We start from the raw sequence: 14758 nt of genomic DNA, 5'->3' as shown, positions 1-14758 counted from the left end.
GGATCTCCCATTTGAGATTATGTGTGATGCAAGCAACTATGCAATAGGCGCCATTTTGGGTCAAAAGAATGGGAGGGACTCCCATGTGATCTACTATGCATCAAGGACATTAGACAATGCTCAAAGCAACTACTCTACTACGGAGAAGGAGCTATTGGCCATAGTGTTCGCCTTGGAGAAATTTAGACAATACCTACTTGGCACCAAGGTCATAGTGTATTCGGATCACGCAGCACTTAAGTACTTGATGACGAAAAAATATGCAAAACCCATACTCATCCGGTGGATTTTATCGTTACAAGAATTTGATTTGGAAATCCGGGACAAGAGCAGATGCGAGAACCTTGTTGCCAATCATCTAAGCCGGATCACTTCAAATGAAACTCCTCTCCCATTACGGGACGAGTTTCCGGATGAGCATCTCTTTTCCCTCACTCAATCTACTCCTTGGTATGCTGATATCGTTAACTTTTTGGTCACAAAGGTATCCCAACACATTCACACGTGCTCCAAAAGACAAGTTGAAAAGTGATGCAAAATACTATGTGTGGGATGAACCTTATTTGTGGAAACATTTTCCCGATCAAATCATTAGGCGATGTGTGCCCCAACAAGAGCACCAATCCATTTTGCAATTCTGTCATGAATTTGCTTGTGGGGGACATTTCGGACCTAGCCGGACTTTGAGAAAGGTCCTTGAGTGTGGATTATTTTAGCCAACCATGTCATGCGATTGTTACTTGTTTTGCAAAAGTTGTGAGCGGTGCTAAAGGACGGGAAACATTTCGCAAAAGAACCAAATGCCCCAAAATCCAATCCTCGTTTGTGAAATTTTTGACGTATGGGGGATTGATTTCATGGGCCCATTTCCTGTCTCATTTGGCAACTGATGGAACCTTGTCCTGGATGAGAACTTGCTTCTGACTCTAGGATGAGATCTTCTTGGTTGCCTGATTATAACTGCAAGATCACAAAGAACAAGGGCCGTCAGCCGCTTCCCGGGAGGGGTTCCCGGGAGAACGCTCCGACGGTCAAGTTAGGATGACTCTAGGGTTTGTGTTTGTTCTCTCAGGATTGGTTAGAGAGCTTACCTCTCTGGTCTTGTGTGCACATCCTTTTATACCTAGCGCTCCTGCCTCGTCCGTACCAGACAGGATCACTTTTGGAGGAGACAAGGTCAGAGGCGCTGATTGGAGGGTCGTGCGCCCTCAACCGCTAGAGCGCTCTCATTGGCTCCGACGGTAATGCTCTGATCCTGCCCTTTGTCTCATGACCGTATCTTTTGTCTTGGAGCAAGGAGCATTACTTGTCGAGCGCGAGCCTTCCGCCTGTCCGTTTCGCTCCCGGGGGCGCCAGCGGGCGCTGAGCCTGCTGGGCTGAGCCTGGCTGGTGTGCCCGGCTCTAGGGCTTGGACGCGGTTTTGTTGTGCTGCCCTAGGCACACCATCAAGTCCCCCTAGCCGTAGCGTTGCAGCGCTAGTTACGGTGTTCTGGACTTAACTGATTGACGCGTGTCCGTCGTTACTCCGCTCTTTATGGCGACGTGACCGCGCTTGACTGCTAACGGTTACGTCAGCGTGTCAGGCATTTGAATGTTCCGCCTCTTCCTTTTCCTTTAAAGGGGATTTATAGAGAATGATTCTCTCCATTTCTTCCCTCTTTTCCCTGCCTATTCGTCTTTTCTCTCTTTTCATGGCTAATATTCCCGGAAGTGTCCCTTCTGTCGTCGAGTATCAACAGTTGGAGGCCACTTATGGCTTGTCTCCTTTAGAAGGTGTGGAATTTCCCTCTGCTGGCTCTAGCATCTCTTCTCCCCCCTGGGAAAATTGGGGTTTTCCTTAAAACCTTAGATGTTGGCATACGATTTCCTTTGACAGATTTCCAAGAGGAGGTTCTTCAGAAGGATGGTTGTAGTCTTCAGATGTTGACCCCTAATGCTGTCAACAAGGTGGTTGCCTTCGAGATGATCTGTAGAGCCAATGGGTATGTTCCCGACTACTTCGTCTTCAAGTTCTTCTTCCGGTTATGCCTTACCGGAGATAAGTGTACTTTTTCGGCCCGACGAGGGGGACATGCCCTAGTTCCTGATGGGCGCACCCCCAAGAATTGGCAAGACAACTGGTTGTGGGTGAATCAAGAACTGTTTGGGAGTGGTCGTTACCGTGCCAATGCTTTCACCGATACTGTCCCTAAGCTTTTCCCTCACAATCAAGAAGTCTCCGATTACCTGAAAAGTGTGCAGGTAACCGCTAAGGATTACTCCGAAGCGCTTCTGTCCGGGGTAGGGATGAGCCCCTCCTGGAGGCGGCGTGGCAAGATAGCGGTGTTCTACTCCATCATTGATGGTGAGTGTTGCATTCGTCCTGTTTCTCTCTTTACTTTACTTTTTTGGTGTTTCTCTTAACCGCCTCCATGTGACTTACATTTCATTCTATTTTTGCTTTAGGTGTTGAGTCTTCCTTATCCATGGATGAGGTGCTGCGTAAACGCTATCGAGGCAAACTGGAGTTTCGCGAGGTGGATCTGTTTGAGCGTCTTCCCCCTCCTCGTAGGGCAGACCGTCTCAACACCCCTACTCCTCCTGTCCCTCCAGCGGGCTCGTCGGCGTCTGAGGGAGGTCCGCTGCTTGCCCGCCCAATTTCCTCTGTTATGCCAATGGGCGGTGCTCCTTCCCCTTCCCCGGAGGACAGTGAGGACAACAAAGAGGGTATCATTGCTGACGTTCGGCGGATGCAGGCGAAACGGAAAGCTATGCAGGCGATGGGTGAGCCGGTGAATGGTGCTCCTCCTGCCCCCAAGAGGGTGCATACTAGGCGCAACTTTTCTCGTCTGTTGAGCTCGATGAGTTCCACGCCAGTGAGCTCCACTTCCTCTGGCGTGGTTGTGATTCTCGATGATGACGTGCAACAGTCTGAGGGAGTCAATAGGGCGACTGAACAACCCGGTTTTCCAGATTTTTCTTCAATCCCTTCTCCAAGTGTTCCGTTTGTCCCTTTCAAGCTTTCTCCCGCAAAAGGCCTCGGTCCCCACGGGCCAGTTACAGTCTCCAAAGATGGTGGCCCCGGTGATGGTGCTTCTGGATCGACGGTTTTTGTGCCATCTTGGGATCTTCGCAACGATTCTCATCTTTCTGTTCGTGCCAATTCCTTGGAGTTCTCGCGCCATGCCTTCCCTCCAGCTGCAGTGGGGGATATGGATGCGATGGGAAGCCCTGCCCTTGCTCACAACATGGCCTATGCTGCTGCGCAGACGATGTTCTATCTTGTTGTAGGTTCCTGGCGCATCCATAGCCTTGCCGAGATGGAGGTTGCTCATGCCACCTGTGGATCGCGTGTGGCAAGCCTGGAGCACCGCCTGGGTGAGCTTGGCGACGATCTTCGCTCAGCTGAAAAGAAATGTGAGTTGCTGGCATCTGAGAAGAATGTTCTTGATGAGGCTAGGGCTGCATTGGAGGACAAGGTTGATTCTCTAACTCAAATGAATGAAGGTTTAATGATCTAGGTTGAAAGTCTCGAGCGTGACGCCATTGACCGTGACAAGCTTGTGTCGTCGCTGCAAGCAGATGTGTGCGCTGCTCGTCGAGACTTGGATTGGCTGCTGCAAATCGGTGTTGTGCGTATCGTTGATAAGCTGATAGAGCATCTTGACTTTACCAATGCTATCAGTCTTATCCGCCATGTTGCATATATGGCTGGGGTTGAATCTGTCCAGAAAACTTCAAGTGGTGGTGAAGGTGGGGAGGCGGGTGCTGGTTCGCTGTCTGTCGGGCCTGTGGTTTGCGTAAGTGATGCTCTCTTGTCCTTCGCTAGCATGGATCACGCAAGTATGTTGGGTTTGGGAGAGATGGGTATTGATGGTTTGCGAGAGTTGTGTTCTTTTGGTTCCGAGGGCACTCTTGAGGATGTTGCAGGTCGTGAGATGGTGCTTGTGAATGACATTGGTGTGGGAGGGAATGTTAAAGATCGTGGTGCTAGTGGTGATGATCGAGCAGGTGTTAGAGGTGATGATGTTGATGAAGTGGTGGATGATAGGGAAGTTTCTGGTGGGTTGGCTGGGAATGTAGGTGAGGATGATGTTGTGGAGGGGGCTGTGGTTGGTGATAAGCCTGTTGGTGATGGTTCGGAGCCATGATATTTCTTCGTTTTGTTTAGTCTATGTGTTTTGCTTTGCAATGGTTGAAGCTGCTAAGAACAATGTTTTTTTATATATATGTTTGACATGCACTAAGCATTATCTACTATCTACTTTTTTTGTTTTGTGCTTGGCTTATTCGCTTATTGCATATTGCTCAAGATGTGCCAAACATTTTGCTTTGTTTTTGTTACCATTGACACACTAAGTGTTCACATTGAATGCACTTAGCACTCATCATTCAATCATTGGAGATTATTACACTAAGTATGAGAGATCAGCAATTGCATTATTATTTAACCGCGGGTTTTTTAAATACACTAAGTATTAAGCTCATGTCACTTATGCATGAAATTCTATATATGTCGAGTACTAAACTCATGTCTTTAAACACAGGAATCCACTGAGTATCAATTCTCATGTCACTTAGCATGGATAGACGTACTCTAAGTACTCTAGGGTGCAACATACTCAATGGAACATCAACCAACTAGGGTTACATCTTTCCTCTTCCTTAGAAAAATATTTCTTTAGGTTCCTAGCATTCCATGTTCTTCGAATGGCCTTCCTTCCATCGTCTCTAACACGTATGCCCCGTTCCTGTTTGCCTCTGTGACCCTGTATGGGCCTTCCCACGTTGGGCCCAGCTTTCCCTGGGGTTGTGCCCGACTGGCCTCATTTTTCCTCAAGACATACTTGCCCACTTTGAAGGCCTTCTCCTTTACCCGTTGGTTGTAATACCTTTTTGTTGCATGTTTATACGCAACTTGGCGTACTCCCGACTCTTCACGTTTCTCCTCTAGGATATCTAAGTTTATCCTCAGGTCTTGTGTTTTGCTTTCCTCATCTTGGTTGGCCACCCTTAGCGTATTCACTGCCACTTCCATGGGGAGCATGGCTTCGGTCCCATATGTCAAGCTGAAAGGGGTTTCCTTTGTGCTTTTCTGTGGTGTAGTCCTGTATGACCATAGCACCATTGGTATCTCCCCTGCCCAATTCCCTTTTGCTTTGCCCAACCTCTTTTTGATCCCATTGACAATGGTTCGGTTGGACACCTCCGTTTGACCGTTCGCTTGATGGTGTGTCACCGATGTGAAGCGTTGGCTTATCCCTTTGGCAGTGCACCATTATCTGAATGGGTTCTCATCGAATTGCAAACCATTGTCGCTGATGAGAACCTTAGGTGTTCCAAATCTTGTCATGATGTTTTTCCACACAAATTTTATCATGTGCCTCCCAGATATGCATGCCAGTGGCTCAACTTCAATCCACTTTGTGAAGTAATCCACGACTACCACCATATACTTCAGCTTCCATGGTGCTTCTAGGAATGGACCCACTATGTCTATGCCCCACTGGTAGAATGGCCATGGGTTGGATATGTTGCTTAGCGGCGCCGGGGGTTTCGCCTGGACTGGGGTGTAAGACTGACACTCCCAACATTTCTTGGTTACTTCTACCGCGTCTTGATGTATTGTCGGCCAGTATACCCCCATTCGTAGCACCTTTCCTGTCAAAGCCCTCGCCCCTTCGTGTGCGCCTACCTGCCCTGAGTGTGCTTCCTGCAATATCTCTCTCCCCTGGCTTGATCTACACATTTTAGCCATGGAGACGTGAATCCCTTCTTGTACAATTCCCCGTTCACCATTGCGTATGAGGGCGCCTTTATACGTATTTTTCTGGCCTCGTCATGGTCGTTCGGCAACACTCTTCTCTGGAGGTACTCCCAGAACAGTGTCATCCATGTGGGTCTAGCGGGGGTCAAGGTGTTCACCTGCTGTTCATCAATGCTTCTCTCCCAGAGCACCTCCATTAAAACTTTCTTTGATAGGTGGTCAAAACAAGTGGACGCTAGCTTGCTCAAAGCGTCTGCCCTCTTGTTCTCACTTCTTGGTATCTGCTTGATTGTAAATTGGCCGAATGATCCTACCAGTTGCTTTACCATCTTTACATACTTTCCCATTATTTGATCTCTTACCTCGAAACTCCCATTGACTTGGTTCGCTGCTAACCTTGAGTCGGTTAGTGCTGTTACAACTTTCGCACCCATCTGCTTGGCGAGTCGCAACCCTGCAAGCAGCGCCTCGTACTCCGCCTCATTGTTCGATGTATGGAAGTTGAAACAGAGGGCGTAGGTTACCTCTTCTCCTTCTGGGCTAGTCAGGATCAACCCCGCCCCTGAGCCTTCCCTGCTGGACGCTCCGTCCGTGTACAGGGTCCATGAACCATCGTCGGTAGGGGCCTCTTCAACTACTCACACCTTTTCTTTTGCCGGGTTCCCCCCGTCAGGAATTTCTAGTAAGAAATCAGCCAGCGCCTGCCCTTTGATACTTGTTCTTGGGCGGTAGTTTACATTGTGCTCTCCCAGTTCAATTTCCCACTTGGCCAGCCCACCCGACGTCTCCGGCTTAAACAAGATCTTTTTAACGGGGTAGCTTGTGAGTACCTCGATTTGATGTGCCTGGAAGTATCGCCTTAATTGTCTCGCAACGTAGATGAGTGCCAGCACCAATCTTTCCAGCGTAGGATAGTTGAGTTCTGGTCCTTGCAGCGCTCTGCTAACAAAGTATACCTGTCTCTGCTCCCCTTCCCTTTTCCACAGCCAATACCAATGATATCGCTTCGCCTGATGTTGAAAGATACACTTGTAATGTTTCTCCAGGGATGGGGGTTGCCAGAGTCGGCAATTTGTGCAGTGCTTCCTTGATTCTCTGGAGCGCCTTCTCTGCTTCATTCGTCCATTGGAAATTGTTTTTCTCGATGCATCCTTTTAAGGTGCGGAACAGTGGCATAGCCTTGTCCGCAAAATTTGAGATGAACCTGCTTAGAGCTATGAGCTTCCCGTTCAGACCTTGTGCATCTCTAAGAGAGTTTGGGGTTGGCGTCTCGATGAACTCGTCGACCTTGGTCGGGCTGGGCTGGACGCCTTGTCTAGTAACATAGTAGCCCAAGAATTGCCCTTCTTCCACTCCAAACGTGCATTTGGCTGGGTTTAGTTTCATCTTGGCCACCTTTAATGTCTTGAAAGTCTCTTCGATGTCTTGCAACATCTTTTCTTCATTTGGACTCTTAATCACCATATCATCTACATACACCTCAATATTCCTTCCAATTTGTTTGGCGAATATCGAGTTGACTAGCCGCTGGTATGTCGCCCCTGCATTCTTTAACCCAAAAGGCATCTTGGTGTAGCAGAACGTGCCATGGTCTGTATAGAAGGCTGTTTTCTCTTTGTCTTCTTTGCTCATCAATATCTGGTGATACCCTTTGTATGCATCCAAGAAGCATTTTAGCTTAAATCCCTGTAGCGACTCTACCTTCTGATCGATTTCCGGGAGTGGGTAGCAATCCTTAGGGCATGCCTTGTTTAGATCAGAAAAGTCGATGCACATGCGCCACGACCCATCCTGCTTGCGGACCATAACTTGGTTTGCAATCCATGTTAGGAACATCGCCTCCCTTACTATTCCAGCCTCCGTCAGCTTAGACACTTCTGCATTGATCGCCCTGTTACGGTCTCCTCCTTGTACCCGCTTCTTCTGCTTAACCTCTTTTACCCCCGGTTTGATCATTAGCTTATGTTCAATGACCTTCCTTTCTACCCCCACCATATCCATGGGGGTCCAAGAAAATACATGTTTGTAGTGTTTGAGTAGATCGACCAGTGCTATTCTTGTGTGGCTTGGGAGGTCGCTTCCAACATTGACCGGCTGGTCGGGGTATCCTTCATTGATTACCTCCTTCCCCTTTGCAGGATTGCCCCTGGGCCTCTTGGGCCCTTTGGTTATTTCTGCTGGTTTCATAACTGTATAGCACCGCAATTCTCTGGGCGGGGTGGCCAAAATCATGGCTTCGCCTTTTGGTGTGTCGAATTTCATGATCCGATGCATGGTTGAAGGTACGACCCCTAGCTTCAAGAGGGCAGTCCTCCCTAAGATGATGTTGTGCTCCGTTGAGTGTCGAATGACCACAAAGTCTATCAGGGCGGTCTTCTTCTGCTGCTTGTCGTGGCTAGTGATTGTTAAGGGGAGGTGGATGGTGCCCAACGGCCACAGGCTGTCGCCGGTGAATCCCACCAGCCTACTCGTTGTAGGTCGCAAATTGTCTTTCCAGCGATCCGGAAGCAGCCGTAAACAATGCTTATAGATGATGTCTGCTGAACTCCCGGTGTTGACATAGACCCTATGGATAGTCACGTCTTTGATAGATGCCTGTATTATCAGAGGGTTGTCACCTTTCCAGCCGTCCGGCCGGGGATCCTGTATGGAAAACGTGAGTGCGCGTGCTGAAGGTTTAACAATGACTTGCTCGCCTCGCTGTTCCTCCCTACTTCTTTTACTGCGTATCATGAATATCTCCTTTGGCTGAACTCCTTCGCAGGGTGGACCCTTGGCGTTCTCAGCATCGAATTTGGTGCGTAGGCTTCGCGCCACCTCCACCAGGTCTCTCTTAAGTTGTTTCTCCTCCATCTCCTTCTTTAGTACCGAACAGCTAGTTGTATCATGCGTTTTGCTTTTGTGGTACTCACAGTACCGACGCTTAGGCGACTTGGCTAGCTGTTGTTTCTCAGACACTGCATATACTTTTGGGCGGCGACTCTGTCTGTCGTCTTTAATAAATGGTCGGAAACGTGGTGGTGGTCTTCTTGCTTGGCCATAGTGTCTTCCTCCCCCTCGGAAATCCGTGTGGGTCGGGTGGTGACGTCTAGTCGCCATAGCATTTAAGTAGGCCTACTTGGCTGCTTCACCATCTTCCAGCCGTAGGTATCGCTCCACTCTTTCTTTCAACTCAGCTCGTGTTAGAGGCTTCTTTCCCATGAGTTTTTGCAAGAGGGGCCCAGGCAGGAGCCCCCATGTGAAAGCACCAGCAATGAGCCCTTCATCATGCCCCGGTACATCCAGCGTAGCGTTTATGAACCTTGTAAAGTATTCTCGAACAGTCTCCCCCTCCCTTTGTTTACAGCCTATAATTGAATGAGAATCGCCTTTGTATTTACGTAGCTGCAAGAAGTTGGTGAGGAAGAGGTACTTGAGCTGAGCGAAGTTTGAAATGCTGCCCGGTTGTAGCATTTTGAACCATGTGCCGGCGTTGCCATCGAGCGTCATCGGGAAGTATGTGCACCAAAACTTCTCGTTAAGCTTTAGCGACGTCATCGTCCATTCATATGTATCAATGTGGCTATCTGGGTCGGTAGTCCCATTGTACGTTTTAAGCGTCGGGAGCTTTGCAATGTTTGGTATTTCGTAATCCAATAGCTCTTTAACAAACAGAGATGTTATGCTCCGGGAAAAACCATCCTGGTTTGGAGCAGTCGACATCCCTTGCTGGTATTGAGAACTCGTTCCATGCTGTAGGGGCGTAAGGTAGCCTAAACTTGGTCCATAAAAGGGGTATGGCTGGAATGGTAACTGGAGGGGATAGCTAGTGGAGAAAGGGTGCATGGATGTAACAGGGTTGATCATTATCGGCTGTTGTAAGCTGTTGTTTGGGGGAATAGTCGGTCCAGTCCATGCTCCAACCATCGGGTAGACGGGTGGTGAATGGTTCATCATGGTTTGCGCCAATGGTGGTAGTAGCGTTGTGGAACTCTGTCCACCAGTCGTCTGGAACAATGTGGGTGCTACGAATGACGGTGAAAGGTTGAAAATATGGCTCGACGGAGGTGCTGTTGAGTGAATTGTTCGCGTCTGTTGCAGCGGCGGCGCAAAGAATGGCGGTATCTGTAGGCGGTGGCGTTTCGTCCAACGTCGTCATGGGACGTATGGGACTAATTGGTCGTCCCTCACTACCGTTGGACGCCATTGATGCTTGCTTTCGTGCTTTTGTTTGTGTTCTTCGTCTCACAAACGGATGGCGCCAAATCATGGAACCTTGTCCCGGATGAGACCTTGCTTCTGACTCTGGGATGAGATCTTCTTGGTTGCCTGATTATAACTGCAAGATCACAAAGAACAAGGGACGTCAGCCGCTTCCCGGGAGAACGCTCCGATGGTCAAGTTAGGATGACTCTAGGGTTTGTTTTTGTTCTCTCAGGATTGGTTAGAGAGCTTACCTCGCTGGTATTGTGTGCACATCGTTTTATACCTAGCGCTCCTTCCTGGTCCGTACCAGACAGGATCGTTTTTGGAGGAGACAAGGTCAGAGGCGCTGATTGGAGGGTCGTGCGTCCTCAACCGCTAGAGCGCTCTCATTGGCTCCGACGGTAATGCTCTGATGCTGCCCTTTGTCTCCTGACCGTATCTTTTGTCTTGGAGCAAGGAGCGTTACTTGGCGGGCACGAGCCTTCTGCCTGTCCGTTTCGCTCCCAGGGGCGCCAGCGGGCGCTGAGCCTGCTGGGCTGAGCCTAGCTGGTGTGCCTGGCTCTAGGGCTTGGACGCGGTTCTGCTGTGCTGCCCTAGGCACACCATCAGCAACGTTTATATTTTGCTCGCGGTTGACTATGTTTCTAAATGGGTTGAGGCCAAAGCCACAAGATCGGACGATGCCAAAACAGTTATCGAGTTTTTAAATTCTAATGTTTTTGTGAGATTTGGTGTGCCTAGGGCTTTGATTAGTGATCGAGGGACACATTTTCGTAACAAGATGATGGAGGCTTTATTGAAGAAGTACAACGTGACCCTCCGTGTTTCAACAGCCTATCACCCTCAAACGAACGGTCAAGCGGAGGTTTCGAATCGAGAAGTGAAGAGTATATTTGAGAAAACAGTGAATCCCTCAAGAAAAGACTGTAGTTCAAGGCTTGATGATGCCTTGTGGGCCTATCGGACCGCGTATAAGACCCCAATAGGAATGTCCCCGTTTAGGTTGGTCTTTGGAAAACCATGCCATCTTCCCGTGGAATTGGAGCACCGTGCATTTTGGGCGGTCAAACAATGCAACTTCAACATCGATGAGGTGGGAAGGCATAAGAAGCTTCAACACCAAGAGTAGGAGGAATTGAGAAATGAGTCCTATGAAAACTCAAGAATTTACAAGGAAAGAACTAAGCTTTTCCATGACAAGTCCATTACCCGCAAACATTTCGAGCCGGGACATAGGGTTTTGCTTTATCATTCGCGATTGAAATTATTTCCTAGAAAGTTAAGATCAAGATGGATAGGTCCGTTTGTTGTGCTAAAAGTCTTTGAGCATGGAGCGGTTGAAATTCAAAGTGAAGAAACAGGGCAAATCTTTAAAGTCAATGGGCATCGATTAAAACCTTTATATGAAGGTTTTAATGCAAATGTCTTAGATGTCATCCAATTGGATGCCCCGGTGTACTGAAATCAAGAGGGAAGCACGTCTCGCCAAAGACGTTAAAGAGGGGCATTTTTGGAAAACTAAAACTTTTCGTCTTTTCTAGTTCCGATTAAATGTTGTAGATGGTTCATTTTTGCATTTAACATCTCTTCTTCTTCCTTCTTGAGTTAAAGAATGTTGGATGTAAGGGCCTGGTGTTCGTATTGGTCAAAGAGTAAATTTTTTTTTTGGAATATGTCAAGCCAAGTCACGCGGTCCGCATGTACTCGAGATGCTGTCCGCGTGTTTATTAAAACGGACCGCGTGTTATCAGAAAACGGAAGGGTTTCAGTCTAATTCACGCAGTCCGCGTGTACTTGAGATGCTGTCCGCGTGTTTATTAAAAGGGACCGCATGTTATCCCTCAAAGTGTCCGTGTCCATTATCAGCAAACAGAAGAGTTTCAGTCTAATTCACGCGGTCCGCATGTACTCGAGATGCTGTCCGCATGTTTATTAAAACGGACCGCGTGTTATCCCTCAAACTGTCTGCGTCCATTATCGAAGCACAGAATGCATCAGGTGAACTCACGCGGACTGCGTGTACTCTGTAACGTCCCAAAACCACGAGCCAAAAATTTCATTTTTAAAACATATTCTTAGCGAACCTTAGAAATAAAACATTCACTGATCATATCCTCTCATAAAAGTTATCGCATGTCTTGAAAAACATTTCATAAAAACATAATAAAGTTAGAGTACAAATTCCCAGGAGAATCTCATAGTGCGGAATACAAGGCGTGTGTGTGATGGGCCGCTACCGCGCCAACTCCTTCCCCTTCGAAGAAGAGATACCTAAAACCAAAACTGAAAACTGTAAGCACGAAGCTTAGTGAGTTCCTCCAACATACCACATGCCATACAATCACATAACATACAAACATTGTCAGGCATATCTGGGTGCCCGACCTACCCCTTCGGTCCTCTCGACCGGACACTATCTAGTATATCTGGGAGCTGGCCTCCCCTTCGGTCCTCTCGACCGGATACTGACCAGTATATCTGGGAGCTTGCCTCCCCTTTGGTCCTCTCAACCGGATACTGACTAGCATATCTGGGTGCTGGTCTCCCCTTCGGTCCTCTCTACCGGATACTAGGGACTATTTCACCCCTACTACTACCACATAACACATATATCTCATAATCTATCTAGCATGGCTGGGCATGACCGACCCTTTGGCCCTATCGACCGGTATACTGGGGGACTATCTCCCCCTACTGTCACTAGCACATAGCATCATATCATACTAGCACAATAACATTTCACGAGTAGTAGCAACCCTAGATGAATATCACAGAGACAAACATCTATCATACAATCCTACTGGTGGGCTGGCATTGTGGCCGTAGACCCACCGCTACTGGAAGGTAACTCACCTCAAAGTAGCTGCTGATCTGCGTGGGAACTGACTGTCTTCTGCTGCTGCCCCAGAAATCCTCCGGCTATAATCCCCACAAAACACTTAGTCAAATACTGCTAATCGACCTCAGGGTAAAATGACCATTTACCCCTAACCAAGCCAAGAGTCAAAGTCAAAGTCAAAGTCAACTTCCATTTGACCCGACTCGCCGAGTTGGCCTGCTAACTCGCCGAGTCCCTATCCCTTTGTCTGACCATAATCCCGTCTCTACTCGTCGAGTTAGGCATTGAGTCGATGAGTTTTCCTTCTAAACCAAAGTCCAATAGTCCTTCATCCTACTCGCCGAGTTGTATGAACAACTCGTCGAGTTCATCTTCATCCGAAGAACACTCTATGCTGAGACTCGCCAAGTTGTGTGAACAACTCGCTGAGTCTGTTCTTGAGGCAAGAAGATTGCCTTGGACTCGCCGAGTCAGGGCATTGACTCGCCGAGTTCCTTCATGGGTGAGTCTGGCTTCCGACTCACTGAGTCACACCCCATGACTCACTACTCCACTCTGCAAACACGAAAAGGGGGAAAACTCGGGGACTCGCGACTCGACTCGCCGAGTCCGATGAACGACTCGCCGAGTCTTTCGCATGCAAACACTATATACTCGATTTTGCTCGAATCCAGCTTATGCCATACATAGATCTGGGTTTCTAGGGCCTGATTAACACGTAAAGTTTCCAACTTTACGTGTAAGTAAACACCAATGAAGGTTTTAGGGGTCAAAATGCACTAAAAGAGTAGATCTAGGGCTTTCATGCAATATGACTCCATAAAGGCAGTAGATCCGAGCTCCTGGAGCTCAATCATGCCTAGATCTAAAGGTTAATCAACTTATTACCAACCCTAAATCACAATCAAGCTTCGAAATGGCTCAAGAAGGACTTTAATGGAGCTATAAGGGACTATAAGCATGGAACAGAGTTATACCTCAAGGAAATCACTGAGATAACACCAAGATGTCTGGCCTCCTTCTTCTCTTCTTGGTCTACTCTTCTTTCTTCTCAAAATCTTCAAGAAACACACCAAAGCACTTCAATCTCACAAGGAATAAGGGTTTGAACGATGTTGGGAGCTCTGAGGGTGAAGGGGGCAAGGTTGGGGCGCATAAGGTTGGTTTAAATAGGGTACAAACCCTTGAATTTTAGGGTTTCATCAGACAGCGGGGACTCGCCGAGTCCATAATGTGGACTCGCCGAGTCGCCAACTTAAACGTGCTCCCAAACCCGTCTCCACTCAACGAGTTGGGCCTACAACTCGCCGAGTCCAAGGCTAAAAATGTAAAATACTTAGATGAATTCTACATATCAGGAACCAGGTGCTACAAATCTCCCCCACTTATTTTAGACTTCATCCTCGAAGTCTGCTGCTCAATCCTGAAACAGCTCGGGGTAATGCTCCATCATTTCTTCCACCGGCTCCCAAGTCCATTCCGAACCCTTTCGGTGCTGCCATTGCACCTTCACTAATTCCACCCTCTTGTTCCTCAGATCCTTCGACTTCCGGTCGAGGATTGCGACTGGGCGCTCAATGTAATTCAGGCTGTCATCAACCTGTATATCCTCTAGCGGCACCACCGCTGAATCATCCACTAGGCACTTCCGCAGCTGAGAGACATGGAAGGTGCTGTGGATCTGACTGAGATCGGATGGAAGATCCAGTCTATATGCCACCTTGCCCACCCGGGCTACAACCCTGAATGGACCAATGAATCTCGGGCCCAACTTGCCCCGCTTCCTGAATCGAATGACGCCTTTCCAAGGCGACACTTTCAGGAGAACCATATCCCCGACCTGGAACTCCAGGTCTGATCGACGTTTTTCAGCGTAACTTTTCTGCCGACTCTGCGCAGTCTGAAGCCTGTTTCGAACCTGCTGGATTCTCTCGGTCGTCTTGAGCACCACCTCGGTGCTCTCCATGACCCTCTGGCCAACTTCACCC

General features: G+C 48.3%; 2 protein-coding genes across 2 annotated transcripts; both read right to left on the bottom strand.

Moving 5' to 3' along the window:
* Positions 1 to 4660: 4660 nt before the first annotated feature.
* On the bottom strand, positions 4661 to 5107 carry LOC145099459 (uncharacterized). Its single transcript, XM_079037032.1, has one exon. The coding sequence runs from the start codon at positions 5105 to 5107 to the stop codon at positions 4661 to 4663; it is 447 nt and encodes a 148-aa protein (XP_078893158.1).
* Positions 5108 to 5670: 563 nt separating this feature from the next.
* On the bottom strand, positions 5671 to 6180 carry LOC145099458 (uncharacterized). Its single transcript, XM_079037031.1, has one exon. It carries the CDS (start codon positions 6178 to 6180, stop codon positions 5671 to 5673), a length of 510 nt encoding a protein of 169 aa, XP_078893157.1.
* Between the last annotated feature and the right edge of the window lie 8578 nt (positions 6181 to 14758).

This window comes from Lactuca serriola, chromosome 4, assembly GCF_051521515.1.
Source record: "Lactuca serriola cultivar US96UC23 chromosome 4, Lser_US96UC23_V15, whole genome shotgun sequence".
Classification (NCBI taxonomy): Eukaryota; Viridiplantae; Streptophyta; class Magnoliopsida; order Asterales; family Asteraceae; genus Lactuca; species Lactuca serriola.
The sequence above is the reverse complement of the archived record's forward strand: the minus strand, read 5'-3'. Positions and strand labels throughout refer to the sequence as shown.

What these genes read in the sequence shown, in the direction of transcription:
- LOC145099458 (XM_079037031.1), bottom strand. Translation starts at nt 6,180, where the DNA reads ATGGGTGCGAAAGTTGTAACAGCACTAACCGACTCAAGGTTAGCAGCG.
- LOC145099459 (XM_079037032.1), bottom strand. Translation starts at nt 5,107, where the DNA reads ATGGTGCTATGGTCATACAGGACTACACCACAGAAAAGCACAAAGGAA.